Genomic DNA, 22382 nt, shown 5'->3' on the forward strand with positions numbered 1-22382 from the left:
CATGACCTGAGTGAGCCAAAAGCAGACGCTTAACGACTGAGCCACCCAGGCACCCCAACCTCTTTTCTTTTCAAAAATATGCACTTACAGCTATAAATTTCCCTCTAAGCACTGTTTTGATTGCATCTCAAAATCTGATGCCATGTTTTATTATGATTTACTTTAAAATATTCTATAATTTGTTTTATAACGTTTTGTATTTTAGTTCTTTAATCAGGGTTGTTTAAAATGTGTGGCTTAATTTTGAAACATTCAAAGACTTACAGTTATCATTCTTTTGTTGATATCTAGTTTAATTCCACTGTGCTCAAAATACATGTTCTGTATGATTTCAACCCGTTGAAATGTGTTGAATCTTGATTTTGGCCCAGCAAGTGGCCTAGCTTGGTGAATGTTTTATGTGTATTTGAAGAAAGTGTGTATTTTCAGGATGTTAAGAATAGAGTGTAGAACTTACCTTTAGGATGTTCCTCTTTTGGGGTTTGGCCTGAAAGCCTAGACTGTTTACTTACTCCCCTCCACTTTACTAAGCTTGAATTTCAGTCTTTATTGTTCCAGCACTGCGGAGCTGTAGGACTTCAACTCCTGTTTCCTGCTGGGTATTGTGACAACCTGCCCTATGTCAGGTTTCAAGATGATCCCAATGATGTCTGCCTCCTAGTAATCATATGCCTGTATAATTCCCCCCTCCTTGAGTGTGGACTGGACTTATTTTTTAAAGATTTTATTTACTTATTTGACAGAGAGAGAGAGAGAGCACAAGTGGGGGGAGTGGGAAAGAGAGAAGCAGGCTCCCCACTCAGCAGGGAGCCTGACACTGGGCTTGATCCCAGGACTCTGGGATCATGACCTGAGCTGAAGGCAGATGCTTAACTGGTTGAGCCATCCAGGTGCCCCTAGACTTATTGATTGGCCTCCAAAAAATAGAACAGGGAAGAGGTGGTGGGAGTATCACTTTTACTAGATCATAAAAACACTATAGCTTTCATGCCAATTCCTCTCTCTCTCTCTCTCTCTCACTCTCATCACTCACCCTGCTGGAAACCAGATGCCATATTGTGAAGCAGCCCTGTGGAGAATCCCACAGAGTGAAAGATCAAGGTCTGCCAACACCCTTCTGAATGAATCCCCCTCCCTACCACTAAATCTATTAAATAAACCCACAGCCCCAGCTGATAGCTTGCCTGCAATCCTATGATAGACCTTGAGCCAATGACCCTATGCTGCACCTGGATTCCTGACCTACACAAACGATGGGATGATATTTGTTGTTTTAAGCCGTAAAGTTTTAACATAAATTAGTATTCGGCAAGAGATAACTAACACAAGGAGAAATGGAAAAATAGAAAGAAGTAGATAGATTCAGGAATTTGGGGGGTTTGTTTTTGTTTTTGCTCTTGAGAACATGCTAACAAGACCTTCTAGATTGAGTTAAATTGGTGTAAGGAAAAATGAGAGATAAAGAACTACTCTTGGGGTTTTGGTTCAAACAGTTATATGAACAGTAATGCCTTAGACTAAGATTGAGTAATCTGAAGGGAATTAGCAACCATGTAGAAGTGCCAAGTAGCAGTTGGATATGCAGCTTTGGAGTTCTGGGCATTAAAGGCTGAAAATCAGATCTGTGATGATAGTAGTATCAACCTCACTGTTTTTCAGTATTAGGTGAGAAAATTCAGATAAAATCCTTTGCACAGTGCACGTGGTTGTTGCCTGTAATTGGTAAAATTTTATCTCCTAAAAAGATATGTTCAAGTCTTAGTCCCTGGTACCTGTGAGTGTGACCTTGTTTGGAAATGTAAATGTACATTCTTTGCAGATGTAATTAGTTAGAATGAGGTCCTACGGATTAAAGTGGACCCTAATTCAATGACTAGTGTCCTTATAGAGAGAAAACAGAGATACAAAGATATACACAGAAAGAAGAATGCCATCTGAAGACAAAGACAGAGATGACAGTGATGCACTTACAAACCAAGAAATCAACATAGACCCACCAGAAGTTGGGAGAGAGGCATGGGATGTTTTTTCCCTCAGAGTCTCCAAGGAACCCACTCTGCCAACACCTTGATTTCTGACTTCTAATCTCTAGGATTTTGAGATAATAAATTTCTGTTGTTTCAAACCACCTGTTTTGTTGTAATTTGTTACAGCAACTCTAGGAAAATAATAGTGTCCAAATAAATGTGAAATATAAGTGGTTATCATTGTTTCTATTATTATCATTCATATTGTGCCATTGTTGTTTTTGTTGCTATATATCCAAACACCTAACACATTGCTTTGTGCCTATTAGGAACTCAATTCATAATTATGGTAAAATAAAAATCTGTGATATCTGCAGACTGAAAAGAAGTAATGCACAGTGAAGGGTATCTGCACATATTCCAAAAGAATCTTAAAAGAATAGATTCTTTTTTCTGAAAACCCACCTGGCTTTGTAGAATCCCAGAATCAAGATTGTATATCTCCTCTCTAACCTGAATCCTGTAATGTCCTGTCACCTCATTTAGATCCAGCTCAAGTTCTGTCTTACTACAGTCTACCCAGAACAAACAATCCATATGATAACAGGCTCCCCCAAACTCACACCCTGGCCTTTACTTACCTGTTGGTTATATACTACATTATTTGGATATGATCTTTTATACCTAAGTGATATTTGACCACAACTGATATGTTTCTCTCCTTGAATTTTTTAGATGATGTTTGAGAAAAGCATGGCCCATGCTTTTAAGATAAATGGTCCAAAATATCTTTAGTTCATATTGGAAAAGTTCATTTCATATTTGAAAGGGGATTTTTGCTTCCATAACAAAGGCTTAGTTAAGTGATACTATAAATTCCTGAACATGATCTCTGGTTCATTTGCAGAGAGCAGATTTGGAAATGAAGAACATTCTAGGCTCAGAAGCATCTGGCAGCATTCTCGGAGAGTAGCCCTTGGGAACAGCCTCTCCTGAGGGCTCAATCTGAGTTGTGTGGGCTAGTATTCAAGGCCTGGCGTACCTCAAGAGCACATGGCCATCCCAGTCCCACAGTGAAGAAAATGTCATTGTTGGGCCCAAATGCGATTTTAGGGAAACTTGCCAAGACCTCCTTCTTTTCCTTTGCTTCCAATCCTAGTGTGTGATAAACCATCACTGGACATTAATTACTTTGGGAGACTTAATATTTTTTACATGGAATGTTAGAAAAGAAATAAAAGTCCAGATGTTCCCAAACTTGGGAAAAAATTAATATCATCTGGAAGAATGCTTTTAAAATGTAGAGTCTTTGGCCCTTTTCCAAATCCACTGAGAATCAGAATCTCTGGGCCAGTGTGGGACTGGGGGGAGAATTGCAATTTATATTTTTAGCAAGGTGCCCACCTGACTCTGATGTCATCTGCTTAGTACCTATCCTCAGAATATTTGAAAACTATAATTCCTTCCATATACAAATGTGAAAACCAAGGCAAAGTGCTGTCAGGGTATGCCCTAGTCTTCTTTGTTTTTCAACAGCACCTTGAAATTTTTTTTTTTTTACTTTTTTTTTAAAGAACGGAGAGAGAAAAATTTGATGGAGAAAGAACTGTAAAACACGAAGTGAAAAGTGAGCTTGAAGGTGAGACTACTAAAACAGAGATAAGAGGTGTCCACAGAGGCAACCTGTGGTTTGGGAGCAATAATCAGAGCAGGGTTGAGCTTCTCCGGATTAGAACAGTTCAAAGGTGGTTTGGTTTTGGTTTGTTCTTTACTAAAGCCCTGACGCCCTCTAGCAGGCAAGTGGAGAAGTCCAGAGTCTCTAGTGAAGAGTGTTCTGTGCTTGGAACTGGGTTGCGGCTTTGGAATCCAGATTGTTTCGGTTTCCCTTCATATGTTTTGGGTACCACATTTCTTTTTTTAACTAAGTATTTTACCATCTCCTCTTCTTGAAAGTCATATCCTCTCGATTTCTGTAAGTAAAGTTGTGGGCTTCGCAGGAGAGAGAACAGCCATGCTTAAGATACTTTTGTTTCAGTTTCGTTGGGGACAGTGAGGAAAACATTTCAAATTTCTCAAGTCCACCGTAAAAAGTGCAATTTACACTAGAGCAGTTGAACTGGCATTTAAATAAACTACAACTTGAGAAGTAATTCAAATGGTTTACACTGGTTCCCCTTGTCCAAAATAGCTTAGAAGATTCCTTAGCATTTACTTCCTTTGGTCTAAAAAACACCTGTTAAAGAGTTCTGATTATAATAGTAGTGAAAGGAAGCGGCTGGTGGTCCAAAAACAGCCTTATGGAATCCTCTATTCCAACTAAATCAAGGTAAAGAGAGTGCATGTGGGTAAACAATTTGTGGAAGAGCTTTGGGCTGAGGGCTGGACAGGTGATATCTAGTGTCTGTGAAGTCAGCTCACCAATGATATATTCTCGGCTTAGGTTCAGTTCTCAGAATATACCAAAGGCAGAGGGCAACACTTGAACCCAGAGTTTTGCTATATGAGGACGCTTTGAAAATCCTGACAGTCACAGGCACCAAGTAAAGTGGTTAGATAATTAAAGAAGGAGAAGCGTAGCTTGTGTTTGTCTATCCGGTTAAAGCCCATCATCTGACTTAGGGTCTGGGCATGAAGAGGTTGCTCATTGCTTTTAAAAACAAAAATGGGCAAGAGATCGTGAATTTTTAGAACCATCTTTCATCACATGGGATCATTTCAAAGATAAAGTGGGAGTAAGGAAGAAAGAAAAAAATTTCTAATACCTGTAGTTATGTTTGGGAATAAGAAAGAAAAAGGGATCGCAAATCAAAGCCGACTCTTTCTCCAGCAACAGAGGATAATAAAGGGTTACAACCATGTCCTGAAACTTTGAAGTGGAAAAGGGGAATCAGCTAGTGGGCTCTGCCCCCTACCCACAGCTTCCTCCTCCCGGAGGAGGAAGTTCAGCACCTCGGAAAGCGCCCCCTCTCCCCCGCGCGGGGGTTACGCATGCTCCCTGGGAGCCCGCAGCCTAGGCTTTGCGGGTACAACTATAACTCGGGTGGCCGCAGCTGGCGACTCCTGGGAGCTGACAACAGCGGAGAGGTGAAGGCGCGAGGCAGCTGGGTAGACGTCGAAAGACCTCCAGAGGGTCAGAGCGAGGTAGACGGAATTCTCCTATCTTTTTCTCTCAAAGGACAGAAACCTCGTCCAAGCAGCAGCGGAGGGAACCGACAAAGGTACTTGAAAGAGAAGGAGCGAGCCCCCAGTAGCGCTCCTGAGCGGCAGGGTGGATATAGGCTAGTGCCCAACAAAGGCAGTGGGGGGACGTCTGAATCGTACGGCAAGGACCGGGAGACTCCGACCTTGGCCAGAGAACCCTTGGGCGCGCACCGTTCGCCTCAGAAGCTGCGCTAGAACTCCCCTCCAGAACAGACGCCAAGCGCAACTCCGGCGTGCGAGGCTGGGTACCCCGCGCGGGGAAAGCGTTTGGCACCTACTTTCCGGGAACTATCTGCAGCTGCGGCTTTGAAAGCTCCCACGCATGCCCTGCGCCCTCGCCGGGACAGAACCCCCCGCGAGTTGGACTGGCTTCGGTCTTGACTCCACTCTCCCACACACACACCCCGGAACAGGACCTAGAAGCCCCTGCGCTTGCAGGTGGTCGCTGCCGCCACCACAGTCACCATGAATAAGGAGGCTGGCGGAGAGGAGCTCGCAGAACTCTTCAGTCTGATCCCGTACCTTCTACAGGCGGCCAACACCAGCGGCAACGCGTCGCTGCAGCTCCAGGACTTGTGGTGGGAGCTGGGGCTGGAGCTGCCGGACGGCGCGGCGCCGGGGCATCCCCCAGGCACCCGCGGGGCACAAAGTGCGGACACCGAGGCGCGGGTGCGGATCCTCATCAGCGTGGTGTACTGGGTGGTTTGCGCGCTGGGGCTGACCGGCAACCTGCTGGTGCTCTACCTGATGAGGAGTAAGCACGGATGGCGCAAGTCCTCCATCAACCTCTTCGTCACCAACCTGGCGCTGACAGACTTTCAATTCGTACTCACCCTGCCCTTCTGGGCGGTGGAAAACGCTCTCGACTTCAAATGGCCCTTCGGCAAGGCCATGTGTAAGATCGTATCCATAGTGACGTCCATGAACATGTACGCCAGCGTCTTCTTCCTCACCTCCATGAGCGTGGCGCGCTACCGCTCGGTGGCCTCGGCTCTTAAGAGCCACCGGACCCGCGGGCATGGCCGGGGCGACTGCTGCGGCCAAAGCCTGGGGGACAGCCGCTGCTTCTCAGCCAAAGCACTGTGCGTATTGATCTGGGCCTCCGCCGCGCTGGCCTCGTTGCCCAACTCCATCTTCTCCACGACCTTCAAGGTGATGGGCGAGGAGCTGTGCCTGGTGCGCTTCCCCGACAAGTTGCTGGGCGGAGACAGACAGTTCTGGCTGGGCCTCTACCACTTGCAGAAGGTGCTGCTAGGCTTCGTGCTTCCGTTGTGTATCATCAGCCTGTGCTATCTTCTGCTGGTGCGCTTCATCTCCGACCGCCGCGTGGCTGGGACCGAAGGAGGAGCCTCAGCGGCCCGGGGCGGCCTGGCCGCAGCCAGCGCCCGGAGACGGTCGAAGGTCACCAAGTCAGTGACCATCGTGGTCCTATCCTTCTTCCTGTGTTGGCTGCCCAACCAGGCGCTCACCACCTGGAGCATCCTCATCAAGTTCAACGCGGTGCCCTTCAGCCAAGAGTATTTCCTGTGCCAGGTGTACGCGTTCCCGGTGAGCGTGTGCCTGGCTCACTCCAACAGCTGTCTCAACCCCATCCTCTACTGCCTGGTGCGCCGCCAATTCCGCAAAGCGCTCAAGAGTCTACTGTGGCGCGGCGCGTCGCCTTCCCTCACCAGCATGCGCCCTTTCACGGCCACCACCAAGCCAGAGCCCGAGGATCAGGGGCTGCAGGCCCTGGCACCTCTCCACCGGACCGCGGAGCCTGACCTGGTCTACTACCCGCCCGGCGTGGTGGTCTACAGCGGGGGGCACTACGACCTGCTGCCCAGCAGCTCCGCCTACTGACTCGGGCCCAGGGGGCACAGTCGCTGCAAAGTGGCCTTCCCCGAGTGGGGAAAGAGGGGAGCGGATTAGGAGATGCTGGGGGCCCACAGGATCCAGAGGTAGGAGGGACCAGGATAGGGAAAGGCGTAAAGGAGCAGCCTGTGAAAAGGCGGGGGAGGGGAGGCTGTCTGCGGAGAGGGGAGGCTTCCAAACCGGGTGGAGAGAGGACGCCGGCAAACGGGCCGAGGTCAACCTCACAGGACTAAGCCACCAGCCTGCGTCCCCTTCTCCCCGCCTACGCCTCTTCCTCCCTTAAGCTGTTAACCCAGGGCGGGGGTGGGGGGCGCGCAGAAGCGGGAAAGGAATCAAGAACGTAGAGAAATTGGGGCACGAGGAAGTGGGGCTCAGCCAAAGGTGCGCAGACAATTGAGCGCATTTATTCCAGCCACTTTTATGGAGCTCTTGAAGGGGTCCTCAAAGCGCATCCAACCGCGGGAGCCGCCTACAAAATCCTTTGCGCCTTGGCACGCGAGACCACCACAGCGCCCTCTGACTTGCTGCGTGGCTGCGCAGCAGACCTAGTTCGCGAATAAGAAACTTCTTCGGAGTCGGAAGGAAGTAGTGACCACCCCGATCCGCCCTCCAAAGAAAGGCACCGCGAGAGGGGCACCTCCCAGGGGGGCATTGGATCGTTTATCATCCCGGACAGAGCGAGTGGCTCTGCGGGAGCCGGACCGCGACTCTGCGCTTAGATGTCACCGAGGCAAAATACTTGTCTCCAACACGCGCTAGCCATTCGCTGGGGAGTGGCCTCACTGCGGGAGGAAGCGGATGCAGTGTGATGAGAGGGACTGAAGAGAGACCTCTTCGGGCCACCGCCTCTAAAGGAAAAGGGGAGCTGACGTGCTCCTTGGTGACCGAGTAGGAAGTGAGTGCGCCAGGCGCTGGCAGCCGGGACGTCCGGGTTCCCCGGAGAGCGGAGGGGGCGCCTGGAAACACTGCGCGCTGCAGGTGAGCTGTGCCCTGGAGCAACTTGACAAGGTCTGAGTAGACAGGCCTGGGAGTGGGGGCGTCTCTGCAGCGCCCCCGCCCCCCCCCCCCCCAGCCCTCACTCTTCGCGAATCCGGATGTCCCTTTGATAGCGGCTTAGGACCAATCAGTAGAGGGATGGCTCCGCCAGAGTTTTTGTAGGCTTAGATAGAAAACTAAGAGATGCTGTAGAAATGTGCAGGGGCGGGGGGAAAGGGGGGGTGCTCCTGGAAACCAAATTTCAACAGGAGGGGTGGGGTGGGAAAGGGAACGGAAGACTCAAGTAAAATCTGTCCTAAAGTGAAGAGAGTACAGAGAGTCTGTTCTAAGGGGATCCTCAGAATTTCTGGTGTGGGGTTCTCTCTTTCTCATGATATGGAGAGGACAAGGTGGGGAGTAAGACTTCCCATAGGACACACCTTAACCAAGTTCCATTTATTCTAAGCAGTGCTCTGCACAGTGAATGAGTATTATGAATTCTTCTGTAACCCCCAGGCAATCTAGGGAACCATCTCTGAAGAGTGACACGTTTCTTAGGACAATTCTGTTCTGGTCACAGCAGTTTAATCCTTTCTTGAGGATGCTTAGAGAATGGGAATCAAATATCAGTCTATCCACCCAACCGCTAGTTTTGACAGAGGTGCTTCTGTTCTCTTTGGCGATCTAGCTTGGGGTAAAACAGCAACAACAAGAAAAACCCAGCAACGTGGGCATCTACTGCTGTGGTTATTTTAATACAAAAAATAATCATTATACAAACATGTCTGTTTAAATAACCTCTCAAACTGTAAATCTTTTTGTAATTTTGTTGGAAATTTCCGTATATTGTCTGAGATTTAAGGGTAAGTGTGACCATCTACAGCCCTAGCGTCCTTTATCCTGCTTTCTGTGACAAAACACAGTGCAATTACTAAGCATTCATACCTTTGCCACAAAAACAAAAGCTTCCTGATTTCCTCAATCCTGAGCAGTCTTGAGAAGTTAACTGTTTTAGAAAACAGAATAATGCTTTTGTTTTAAAGCAGTCAAATTAGGGACCCACCCGTGGCTGGCTCAGTCAGTAGAGTATGTGACTTTTGATCTCTGGTTCCTAAGTTCAAGCCCCATCTTGGGTATAGGGTTTGCTTTAAAACATAAATGTATAAAGTAGGCAAATTAGTCTTTCTTTGCCCTTTAGGAAGAAAAATTATTGATAGATATTGAATAGCAATTGGGCTAATAAAAATTTAACTGCAGGGCGCCTGGATGGCTCAGTTGAGTTAAGTGTCTGCCTTCGGCTCAGGTCATGATCTCAGGGTCCTGGGATTGAGTCCTACATTGGGCTCTCTGCTCAGCGGAGAGCCTGCTTCTCTCTCTCCCTTTGCCCTTGCCCTGAACTCAGAATGATTCTGTTCATTTTTTTTTCTCCCTGCTCGTGTTTTCTCTCTCAAATAAATAAATAAAATCTTTTAAAAAAATTGAACTGCAAGCCCCTCCAAGTCCCCAAAACACAATAAACATGCAAGTGAACACCCAGAAAGAACAAATAGTAGTAGCTTGGCAGTGTATCCATGTGTAGTGTTGATATTAGACTCTTATTGAGAGATTCTCTTTATCAAAGGAACTTGCCATTTCAATTCTGACAGTAAAATACTGTGTTGGTAGCTTGGGGTTTTTAGGAAAGTATGTTGAAGTGTGTGCTTCTGCTGTGATGGACACTAGAAAAATGGAAGGGGCTTCATGAAAGAACACTGCGAAAAGAATCAACTGGTCCCCATCTGAACCTGAGGGCTTGTAAGAACATGGCTGGAGGGAGCAAAAGCTATGACTTCCGTCTACCACAAAGACAAAAAAATGAACTAGGCAATGGCCACATTTTTTTTTTTTTGAGTGCCAGTTGCATGCCAAGCCCTGTACTGGGTGCTGAAATGGCATATACCAGCTGGACACACTACTGACTTTTACATCTAGAAGGAGACAGAGCCATGTCCACAAGGTACGTAAGTCATGGAGCAGTGAGTTGAATGTCATAGCAAGGACTAAAAGAAAGTGCTATGGGAATATAAGGGATAGAAAGCTTGGCTCTGCTGGGGGGGTGGGGGGAGTCAGAGACTTCCTCACCAAAATAGTACTTGAGATGGACCTAGAAATATGGGTACAATTTAGATGGGCAAGAATGCCCATTTAGACAGGCAGTGGGGACATAGAAAGGACATTTGAAGCTGAGGAAAAGCAATGATTAAAGGTTTGAGATTGAATGTCTGCTGCATGGTGGGGGAAGCAGGAAGCAAAGCAGTTTGGCTTCCTTTTCTTCTACAGAATTTTCGGGGATTTCTGTTCAGAATTTAGGTGTCCCTGTATTTGTTTTATTTGTCTGGGAATGGAACATTTTTGTCCCAGAGAGAACATGCCATTGGTATACTGAGAACAAGTACTTGAGTTCCCAAAGGTGGTTAAAGGCTTTTAAAATTGGCTTCTATCCACTCATTCAAACCTCAGTGGAGTGGAGTTGAAAGAGCCCAGTGTTTATTTGAATATTTGAGTGTGTGTGAGTGCATATGTATGGGGGGGGGGTGCATGCTCTAGCACCTTTCCTCATGCCAGCAACCCATCCAGTACTCCAGCTGAAAAGAGCTTCACTCATAATAAAGACCATGCCCTCTGGTTGGCCAAAGATGACGACTTTTAACTTCTTGGAGTCCAGGTAAGATGGTCCTCAGCTGCAGGTCACTCTCCTAGCTCACCCATTCATTGATTTCAAAATCTTCAACCACCAGAACAGTCTTTGGAGAAATGATCAGGAAATATACATTGAACTCTGCAAATAATTCCATTTTTAAGCCTTACAGAGGTCAAGGACAGGTGGGTAAAGCAAGCGAGGTAGCTGTTTCTTTTATAAAGGTGCTGTTTCTTTTATAAATGTAGGGTACTGACTCACATGGGGTCCTCTGAGCATTTGCTCATCATCATCCCACACTTATCGGGAAGGAAGCAAGTATCGATTGTCCCTGATCGTTCCTCTAACTCAGTCATGACCTTGCAACTCTGGGATAGATAATGTGATGGAGAGGGAGGAAGGCAGACTGGGGAAGATGGAGTGGTTTTGAGTGTTGACTGTCTCATGTAATTTATTGAATATTGTACTGAAAAGGAAAAAAAACTGCAGAGCTGTATGGGGATAGAATGGTCAATGTACCAGTTGTTCACCTTTGTGATCATGAGGCTGACTGGGAGCTGAGCTGTCACTGCCTAGCATCATGAGAGAGGAACATACCGCATATCACCCAGAAAAGATCAAAATTCAAAATTCGAAGTATGGGTTTCTACTGAATGCGCATTGCTTCCCAACTATCATAAAGTTAAAAAAAAAAAAAAGTTAAGTTGAACCATTGTAAGTCAGGGACTATCTGTCTATATGAGCAAATTATGAATTAAATATGAGTAAATTAATATCATAAAATAAATCATCAGCAGTATTTTGAGTATTGGTGACTTAATGAAAAATATGACCCTCTGACAAAATACGGACCTCTGATTAGGAAAAAAAAAACCACATGATAGAATAGACCCAATTTGTCGTGTGTAGAACTAGTCTGCTTCTCGAGTTTTGTCAAGGCCAGAAATAGCCTGAGATGGAGGAGCTCTCTCCAACACTCAACCTTTGCCCCAGTGAATGGAGGCAGAGCCCAATCTTTTCTAAGATAAATGATGCCCGAAAGCTGGAAACTGTTGTGCAGAGAGCTGGCAGAAAGTGAGGTGTGGGCAGACGGCTGAGGCTGAGGTCTTATCACAGGGCATCCAATGGGCAGACCCTAAAACTGCAGAGCCAAAAAAAGAGACTGATTTCCTGCCATGGACTTCCCTGTGTCTGAGGGAAGGGACGACGTTTATTGATCTAATCCACGTATCTAACAAAGAGAGCCACAAAACAGGAGCCGATCAGCGCCAACGCAGAGGCCGTGATCACCACGATGCCGCTCCCAGCCTTGTTGACCAGAAAGCCCAGGCCACCTCCAACCAGGATCTGCGCCAGCTGCACCATGCAGGTGAGGACAGCGCAGGCCAGGCCCTGCCCTCTCCCACCGCCGTCCTCGCTCCCTCCCGGGGCCTGCTGTCTCTGCAAGGGAAACACAGGAACACGCTTCATCTACAGGAACTGTGCTTTAGGGCAGAAGCTGGCGCACACTTTTTCTGTGAAGAGCCAGATAGGAAACCTTTCAGCTTGTGGGTCCCATGGTCTTGGTTGCATCTACACAACCTGTTCAAGACCAAGTCTTAAACTCCCCTGTTAATGCCTAGGAAGGTTAAATGGTTAAGATATGCAAAATTATCTCTTCCTAAGAAGTCAGTAAGTAGGGGCACCTGGGTGGATCAGTTGTTAAGCGTCTGCCTTTGGCTCCGGTCATGATCCTGGGGTCCTGGGATCGAGCCCTGCATCGGGCTCCCTGCTTGGGGGGAAGCCTGCTTCTCCCTCTCCCACTCGCCCTGCTTGTGTTCCTGCTCTCGCTATCTCTCTCTCTGTCAAATAAATAAATAAAATCTTTAAAAAAAAAAAAAGAAGTCAATAAATACAATGTAATGGAAACTCAATAAATATGCCATTCCTTTCCTTCCGTCGTGTTAGAAGTTCAAATATGTATAAGAAGGGTATTGAAGCACAGATCTACATAGGAGAGGCAACATGAAAAAAAAAAAAACAAAAACATTTCAACCTTTCAGAATGCAGTTGGTCTGAATTGGTTGATAATGTTGCCATTCATCGGGTGTCTTTTACGTGCTGGGCCTTACACAAGATTCTTTGGCTTGTGTCGCTTCGCTGCTTCACCGCATCCTCCCCTCCTTCCGGGTTGCACATACTATCATCCCCATAGAACAACAATAATACTAACTACCATTTTTTGAGTCCTTCCCAGGTGCCAGGTAGGCATGATGCCAGGCACCCCACTTGCACTACCTTGTTTAATTTCATTTTCCAACCACTCCTTAAGGTGGGCTTATTTTTCCTATTTGCTTGATTAGGAAGCCCAGGCCCTAGAGTCTGAATGATAATTCCTATATCATTAAGTAAAAAAAAAAAAAAAAAAAGCATTGTGCAGAAAAAAGCACATAATACTTTGAATACGAGAGGAAAAAATAGGAAAACAGATTCATACTTGCTTGGTGTTCATTTTAAAATACTGGAAGGATAAGCAAGATAAAGAAGAACCTAGCAAGGGGCTCACGCGTAAGCCCCAGAGGGCGATAGGAAAGGTGTCAGCGGGAGCCACTTCGGGAGTGCGCGTGGATATGGTTGGCATTGTTGAACCATGTGAACATACTGCCTTATCGAAAAAGGAAATCATTTTAAGGGATATTTAATAAATAAACGAATAACACCCCCTGTGTCACACACCTGCCAAGTAGGGGTGGCAGGATTTGAATCCAGGTTTCTCTGAGTCCAAAGCTTGTGTGTTGCGCCCTGGTACCACCTAACTGCCCCTAGGAGGGACGGTTCTGCGTGATAACTGTCTCTAACAGCAAGACCCTTGCGTGCATCGGAACATTAGTGACACTGATTGCCAGGGGGGTGAGGACAGCCACAAACTCTCGTTTGGAAGGTTCTAACTCCTGGTGCCACTTCGCCCTGCGGCCTTTGCCAGGTCAAGGGATAGGGAAAGCGGCGAGCATTGCAGCCACATAAACGTGTTTCTGCAGCGTCACACTGTGATAGAGTGAGCTGGAAGTTACCTCTTTAGCTCTTGTATCACTACTCCAGCTAAGGAAAGGTGATGCCTATTTTCATGGAGAAAAAGTGACATCTTTTGAAAAGAAGAGGTGGTTTTCTTAGAGCAGAAACACCAACCCACTGTTGCTGGGGGGCAGCATGGTGCCTTGCCCTCCAGCCTGAGCCTCAAGGCAGAGCTGGGGCAGGCCTCCCTGGAGGCAGCTGGTGGGCTGACCACCTGCAACCTCAGCTTTCCTCCTTGCACGCAGGGTCTGACTTGCTAAAACCTGGTCTCCAAGGGAAATCTCCTACCTTTACCCAACGATTCCCAGAAATGCCACCTTGCAGCCACGGGGGTGGGTGCCAGTGCAGGGGAAATGCTGCAGGTGCTCGGGACATTGGGGCAGGCGTCAGAGTCCCCAGGTTCCCCTTTCTTTGTCTCTGTGTGATAACCAGGGTGGGCTTGTTTCTCAGCATTACTGAGCCTTCTTTCCCTAATCAGATACCGGAGGGTAACTGGACCTGCTCTACAGCTCTCCAGGTGCCCAGGGCTTCCGAGTAAGGAGGGGGGTGTGGGCTGCGAAGGTGGTCATGCTTTGGCCAGACCCTCACTACATTTGGCTGGGCATTTTAGAGTTGCTGTTCCAAGACCCTGATTCTCCAGCTCTGCCCTGTACTTTCCTACCACATCCCCCCAGCCTTCCGGTGAAGTTCAATGACGCACCTTCTCCTCCTGCTCCTCGCGGTGGTACTTGGCAATGAGGTTAAAGGGCACAGTGTACAGAGTGCTGGACATCACACCAAACAAGGTACACAGAGCCAGGGTGGAGTAGACGTTCGGGAAAAGCCCAATAAATCCTGTCCCCAGGCCAAATAGCAAATACCCCATGAAGTAAAGACCCTTTAATCCGATGTAGGATACCAAAGGTTTCTGAAAGTCTGTGGGGAGAAGAAAGAAAGAAATTACAGCTGGAAGTGCCTCACAGCATTTGGTAATTTCAGACAATCTTTTCTTTTGAAGATTCACTGTTTTTTAGGAGCTTTCCTTTGATACCGAATCAGGAACAAAAGAACCTCCTTATCTTTGCTTCAAAATAGCTGGCTTTTGGAATCGGTTTTAAATCCTGTGCATGCAGACAGCTGGAAATTGTCTTGCTAGGTTGGTTTTTTTTCCCACAAGTAAGGACCAGGCGCCGTTCTGGCAGGCAGCTGAATAGCAATAGGATGCAAAGAAGTGCTGGAAAAGCGCACCTTGGCTATGGGACTGTGGGGGTGCAAGACGTGGAAGAAAAGTGGGTCCTTCTAATTCACAGAGTCTGGCCTAACAGGACACAAACAACAATCCAGGCCTATTTTGGCCCCATGGCCCAAAGTCAGGTTGGAGGCAACTGAAACAACCAGATTTTAAGAATGATCCAAGTCATCTGGTCCCTCCACCTCCATTTGAATGTCATCTGCATACCTGAGAAGGAAGCCAAAGAATGTTCTTTGTCTAAAGACAGGTTCCCTGACTTGCCAACACTTCCCAGGCTAGTGAGGGGCCCTCACTATACCCAGCACCTCCCCATTGCGGGCTCCCTCCCTGTCAGTCCATTCCCATCACTTCTCAAAACCTCAGGTTCCTCATCTAAAAAAACCTACACAAACAAATGGAACTAATAAAACCCTTCTTTGTGGTTGTTGTCAGGATCAAATGAAATCCAATGCTTGTGACATCACTCAGCCCAGTGCCAAGCACACAGAAGACATCCCGTTAATGGTGGCTATTGTCATTTCAACAAATACAGGCTTGACTGAGGCTGAAGATGGTTATCTCTTAACTTGGTTCCCCACCCAGCAGGTAAATTTGGCTTGCTCATAAAAGTACTCTAGTAGAGTTCATTCTTAAAAATTGAAAATTCTGCTTTACAATGTTTTACTATGTTTATGTTCTGCTTTACAATGTTTTACAATGTTTACTATGTTCCACCATGGTAGGAGAATTCCCTAAAAAACTTCAGTCTTTCGGAGCACCTAGGTGGCTCAGTCATTTAGCGTTTGCCTTCGGCTCAGGTCATGATCTCAGGGTCATGGGATGAAGCCCCGCATCAGGCTCCCTGCTCAGTGGGAAGCCTGTTTCCCCCTCTTCCACTCCCTGCTTGTGTTCCCTCTCTGTGTCTCTGTCAAATAAATAAATAAAATCTTTAAACAACAACAACAACAACAAAAACTTCAGTCTTTCTTTTTTAAATAGCTGTTTCTCATCCATAGGCTCCCTATCTTTCCCCTGGTCATTCTACTGGAACACGAACCCAGGGGATAAATGATAAAGACCGAAATGTGTCTATTCAAGAATGAAATTCTCCCTATCTATCCAAATAACTGTTAGATTCACATCACAGAGACAAGAAACCTAATCTGTATTACATTTGAACCAATTATGAAACTAAATACTGTCTCAGATCATCCCATGGAAGTCAAAGCTCTGAAAATGACAAGTGGGCAACGTTGCTTCCTCTATTAAGTTCATACCATCCCTAGGGGGTTGTTGTCAAGGTTGAGAGAAAAAGCAGTATAGAGCTAGGTCAGTTTCTGTTTGCTTAATGATTATATTTATACAAAAAAAATGTAATCTAGGTGTCTCAGTACCTAAAAGACACCATCAGTATTCACTGGGGAAATGCTCTCATCCAATATGTAGGCCAGCCAAGAAGAAGGCAAAGAAGCATAAAGAGCTATTTGGAAACATAAGTAACTTCAGAACAAAGACTGAAAGCCAAGCAAAGAATCCTTTATCCATGAAGAGAAATCAGTCAGTGTAAGGGTAAACCTGACTCGCCCTCCACTGGGTCTAATACCCAGTCATAGTTATGTCCTCACACTGTGCCTCTCATTAGGATTGGAGATAAATGACGGATTTAAGCACCAGCTATGACTAGTAATGTCAGATATGATAAATTGGCTACATTTCAGTACTCGATATTGCTATTTTCATGGATCTAAGTATGCTTGCTATGCAAAAGGAACTTGAAAATACCATACCTCACCCTCCACCCCAGCAGCCAGTTTGCCCTGCCAAACTCCATCTGGATAGAAATTCCAGATCTGCATCTGATGTTATGTGATGAGTCCAAGATAAATGGTGCACTCTGGAACTGAAGGAAAAGACTGATTCTGCTCAGGGTGGGTTAGAGTGCAGAGGGAAAGAACTTGGAAGATTTAACAGACAAGGTCCATGGGAGCTGAGTCTAAAAGCAGGATTAGCAGTTGTCTAGATGTGGAATTAGAGAGAGCATCTGGAGAAGGAGAAACTAAAGGCAGTAGGAAATACACAGAGCTGAGAAAGTCTGTGTAGTGAGTCATCAGGGGTAGTGAATCTGAACAGGAGTGAGAGAGGTCAAAGTGTGAACGGGACCAAACTGAAAATCATGGAATGCCAGGCTGAGGACTTTGACTTTATCTTATGGTCACAGAGAGCTCCTGAAGATCCTTAAGGTCTGGTTGGTATTTTATAAATAAAATTTTAGCTCTAATTCAAATGAAAGGGATCCCATAGGGGCACCTGGGTGGCTCAGTCATTGGGCGTCTGCCCTCGGCTCAGGTCATGATCTCAGGGTCCTGGGATCGAGCCTGCATTGGGCTCCCTGCTCAGTGGAAAGCCTGCTTCTCCCTCTCCCACTGCCCCCTGCTTGTGTTCCTGCTCTTGCTATGTCTCTCTCTGTCAAATAAATAAATAAAATCTTAAAAAAAGAATTAAAAAAAAAGAAACTTACTTTAAAAAAAAGGGGATCCCATAAATTTATATATTAATATAACTTTGGGAAACTATTCAAATAATAGTTTATTGTACACAGGGCTTTTAACTTAAAAGGACCTAAAAATAACATGCATTTTAATCTTCAAGTGCAATGAAATTCATACAAGAACTAAGACTAGACTAATGGGATGTCCCTAGTAGGGATTCTTTGAGAAAAAATTATTTTTTAATTGACACAAAACTAAAATGCATATTACTTGTGGGAAAATGGGCTCCTCTTACAAGAATGAGGGTGGTAGTAAATAGTACCCCCAGGTCTTGAAAGCACAAAGGGATTGAGATGAATAATTAGACCCTTTTAGTCTACCAATCTCGGATTCTATTTTAAGTACTTGAAATCTTCCTCCTGCGATTTTCTTAGTTCATGCACTCTAGGGGGAAAAAGGGAGAAATAGAAGTTTTAAGCCACTATTATCTGGTTATCATAAATTTTAAATTAATAAAGTTTATGGTTTCATGATTACTGGGCTCCTGAATTCCTTACATGTTTGTATTAGGTCACCTTTTCCCAACTGTGCTATATTTTGAAGAGATTTGTTGATCTTGAAGCAGGTTTCCTGCTGTGCTATGGCTAGGTGGAGGTCAGACAAGGGGTCATTATATGCATTCACTCTCTTCCCCCCCCAAGAAGCACACTTCAATGGCAGAACGTGTGCCCCTGAGAATGGTAACAGGGATTGTCCTCCGTCACTTCCCCCTCTCCCACCTGGGCCATAACCCTGCTGTCCCTTGGGCCTACCCAAAGCTTAGAGCTCTGAGTTGGGGGCCAACTATCTCCCCATAATCCAGGAGGAGCTCCCATTATTATTAGAAGCCCAATTTCCATCCCAAATGGCGGAACCTGCATACATTTTATAGGCTAGACTATTTCACTTAATTCAGTGTATACAGGTCTTAGAGATTTCCATATACATTGGCAGGCACCAAATGAGACTAGGGTTATAGTATATTAGTTTGGGATTGTTTAAAACCAGTCACAAGGATGCCTGGGTGGCTCAGTCTGTTGAGTGACTGACTCTTGATTTCAGCTCAGGTCATAATCTTGGGGTCCTGGGATCGAGCCCTGCATCGGGCTCTGAGCTCAGCTTGAAGTCTGCTTATCCCTCTCCCTCTGCTCCTCCCCCCATGCTCTCTCTCTTTTTCTCAAATAAATAAAATAAATAAAATCTTTAAAAAACACAATAAATAAATTAAACCAATCACAGAAATCTCTTTGTTTGCAATGTCTTTACAACTAAAACTTAGCTAAGTGGGGGTTAATCAACTCTGGTCCCCATGGAAAGCTAGTACCTGAGAAAGAAAGTTGTCATCCTCAATCCTGGAATAGTGCTCCTGTGACATACTTCCCTCCCCACCTGAGCTAAGGTCATTTTGCATGTTAATTCTGTCACCTAGCATATTAACCATCCCTCCTATGTTCTGTCATATACAGATCTAATAAGCGTATCTGTGAAACTCCACCAATGATCTTATTCCAGTAGAACCTAGACTTGATGCTAATCAATACTCAGAGCAGAGACTCTAGCCCTTGTGCATCTAATATTCCACCATCTTATTTACAAGATTTCCTTTTATTTTCCAGGGAGCTTTGATCAAGAACCCATGGACTCCAAGGAAAAAGTAATCAATGAGGAAAATAACATAGAATTCAATATGGCAAAGGATACTTCTTGTGGTCCTTTCTAAGGGTCCTTTCTGATCTCCATATATTTATCAAGAATCTGGTATTTTATTTTATTTTATTTTATTTTATTTTATTTTATTTTATAGATTTGTTTATTTGAAAGAGAAAGAGCAAGCATGAGTAGGAGGGGCAGAGGGAAAGGGAGAGAAAATCCAAAGCAGACTCCACACTGAGGGAGGAGCCTGACATGAGGCTCGATCTCATGACCCTGAGATCATGACCTGAGCCGAAACCAAGAGTCAGATGCTTAACCGACTATGCCACCCAGGCAACCCAAGGATCTGGTATTTTAAAAAGCAAAAAAATAAATATAGAAATATAAAACCCAAGATTCTGCTAGACCAGAGCCCTCTAGAAGATACCTTCAGGAGGAAGAGACTTACAAGAATAAAGTGAGGAAAACACGGAATTGATGCACAAGCCCCAACATCCAACCTCGACCCCTCTTTCATAGATGAGAAACTCTGTGGAGTTGTGTGCACCGTAGGGATCCCCTTGGTACACAATCTGAAAGAGAGATTTGGGACCATTGAGATACAAATGCAGTGTGGTAGGGACTCCCTTTCATGCGCTCTGCTTCTCCATCCTTGGGGAGTGACATGTTCCTGCCCGGGGGCCCTTCCTAAGACACAGAGCTCATTCCCCCATGACCACATCACCCCTTTCATCCTTTTATGCTTCTACTCAAGGACCTTCCAGAAGTCCTAATGCCATCAAGTCTAAACAATATTTCCCTGGATCATTAACACCTTTCTTTCCACCTAACATCTGGCCTCCGCCTAACTTAGGCAACCCTGCCACCCTTCTTCCGATACAGCCAACAGGCTTCTGACTCATCTCCACACATACCATTCTTATTCCTGCTTGGAATGTTTTCTCCCTCTTCTCTCTCTGTCCAACTTCCATTCACCTTTCAAGGCCTGGATCGTACTATACCTCCTTCATTAAGCCTGCCATGACTACTGCAGCTCACACTGATTCTTCCCTGTCTGTTGTATTTGATCAAGTACTGGTCCCATAGAGATGTCTAGGGTGTAATAACTTGGCTCCAGTTCCTGTCTGTAAGACAGCTTCTTGAATGTACTCTTTCTTACACTCTTACTGTGCCCATCCTAGGGGAGAGCCTAGAAGAAACTCGACAGGTGCTGAATGATGGATTGATGTGCAAGTCAATGAGTATGTGCACAGACATGTTTATTACCTGGCCCATGAAATCTGTAAAGAAGAGCATGTTAGACAGGAAGGCGGTCCATCCAATGAAGTGGCTGATGCAAAGGCAGCGGTAGTGGGGAGGCATATTCACCAGCGCGCTCAGCAGTGACTTCATGGTCATTGCCTTCCTAGTCTGGAATAAAACATGAAACAGGTGTGACCTTCAGTGCAGACATGCAGCCAGCTGTGTGAGCCAGAGCACACAGCCATGTTACATATCTGTCAGTCGATTACCCCACAGAGTCACACTTTCTCGGCATGGCACCAAGGTTTCCACGGAGAGGTCTTATAGGAGGTGTTCTGTTAAGTATGTGTGGATATTTAGCAGTTTCAGGCCCAAATAAGGCTTTGGAGAGCTAAAGGTAAAGGGACTGGAAATGGGGCTTGCTTTGGGCCAAGATGTAAGAGATATGTAGCATCCTGTCTTTGAGTGACAGAACCACTACACAAGGACAGAGCTCATAGATCTAAGCTAGCCCTTAGATGATTATAATTCTTAGATTTCTTGAATCCAAAAGTGTGGTAGGCTGAATTCTAAGATGGCCCCATGATCTCTGTCCCCTGCTGTTACCCCATAATTATGTTATGTTACATGGCAGAGGGATTTTGCAGATATAATTAGGGTTACTAATTTCTTGACTTTTAGTTAATCAAAAGGGAGATTATCTGGTGATTCTAACCAAATCACATGAGCCCTTTAAAAAGCAGAGAATTTTCTCCAGCTGGGAGCAGAAGAGGAAGTCAGAGAGTTTCAAAGCACAAAGGTTACTGGTTTTGAAGGTGGAAGGGGTCACATGGAAGGGACCTTAGAGTGGACTCTAGGAGATGAGTGACTCCTGGCCATCAGTCAGCAAGAAAATAAGCACCTCAGTCCTATAATCACAAGGAACTGGATTCTACCTGAATGAGCTCAGAAGCCGATTCTTCCCCAGTTGAGCCTCTGGATGAGAATGCACCTCCATCAACAACTTGATTTCAGCCTTGTGAGACCCTAAGCAGAGAACCCAGTTGAGCCCACCCAGATTCTGACCTATAAGACTGTGAGATAATAAATATGGTTTTAAGCTGCTCAAGGTAATTTGTTAGGTAATTTGCTAGGTAGCACAGAAAATTGATACAGAGAGCCAATCAGCTCCCTGCTCTTGGTCACGTACCTCTTCCCAGTTTATTTCTCTGGATCCTGCCATGAGCCAGCACACATAAATGAGCCCTATGTGGAGTCAGAGGTGAAAACAATATAGAAGACACACACACACACACATACACACACATACTCACATTCTTTATTTTTTTTTAAAGATTTTATTTATTTATTTGACAGAGAGAGACACAGAGGGAGGGAACACAAGCAGGCGGAGTGGGAGAGGGAGAAGCGGGCTTCCCGCTGAGCAGGGAGCCCAATGTGGGGCTCAATCCCAGGACCTTGAGATCATGACCTGAGCTGAAGGCAGACGCTTAATGACTGAGCCACCCAGGCACCTCCCCCCCACATTCTTTAATTTAGGCTTAAATTATGTTGAAACCAAAGGCTACACTATTTTTTTTGTATCAGAAACCTTGAGAAGATGAGAAATTTTGAACTATTGACACAACTGTTTTGAAATACAAAGAATAAAACAGCTTTCAGCATCTTGTTATATAAGAGAAGAAAGACACCTTGGGAATATTAAGACACTGAGACTATAAACATCAGTCATGGTGGGGTGATAGGCCTTTCTTCTCAGATCTTTATTTATTCTGAATCTCAACATAATGAAATTGAGTCCTGGCTAGTTTATTTATAAGGTGGTCTCCTGGGAGTTTCTATTTTAACTATAACAACATATTGTTTTATAACTCTTAACTTTATATAATAATGCTTTTTACTTCAATATTTATTGTGGAAAAATATATTTACTTATTGTAGATTTGTTATATAAATTGCTTTTTTAATTTGTTAGTTTTGTAGTAGTTAACCTACTGGCCATGACTAAACTGATCTTACACAGT

General features: G+C 45.4%; 2 protein-coding genes across 2 annotated transcripts in view; one reads left to right on the plus strand and one right to left on the minus strand.

Moving 5' to 3' along the window:
• The first annotated feature begins 5451 nt into the window (after window positions 1-5451).
• Window positions 5452-7181, plus strand: LOC118006525 (relaxin-3 receptor 1-like). The gene has a single exon (XM_034999205.1). It carries the CDS (start codon window positions 5634-5636, stop codon window positions 7008-7010), a length of 1377 nt encoding a protein of 458 aa, XP_034855096.1. The 5' UTR covers window positions 5452-5633; the 3' UTR covers window positions 7011-7181.
• Window positions 7182-11509: 4328 nt separating this feature from the next.
• Window positions 11510-22382, minus strand: part of LOC118006497 (membrane-associated transporter protein-like) — a 35129-nt gene continuing 24256 nt past the window's right edge. Inside the window, exons 4-7 of the mRNA XM_034999180.1 lie at window positions 20383-20526; window positions 19565-19688; window positions 14426-14640; window positions 11510-12114 (exon numbers count right to left, since the gene is read on the minus strand). Coding sequence (XP_034855071.1) covers window positions 11893-12114; window positions 14426-14640; window positions 19565-19688; window positions 20383-20526 — 705 coding nt within the window. The 3' untranslated portion in view covers window positions 11510-11892. The remainder of the gene's footprint in view (window positions 12115-14425; window positions 14641-19564; window positions 19689-20382; window positions 20527-22382) is intronic.

This window comes from Mirounga leonina, unplaced genomic scaffold (assembly GCF_011800145.1).
Source record: "Mirounga leonina isolate KUSES-001 unplaced genomic scaffold, KU_Mleo_1.0 Mir_97, whole genome shotgun sequence".
NCBI lineage: Eukaryota > Metazoa > Chordata > Mammalia > Carnivora > Phocidae > Mirounga > Mirounga leonina.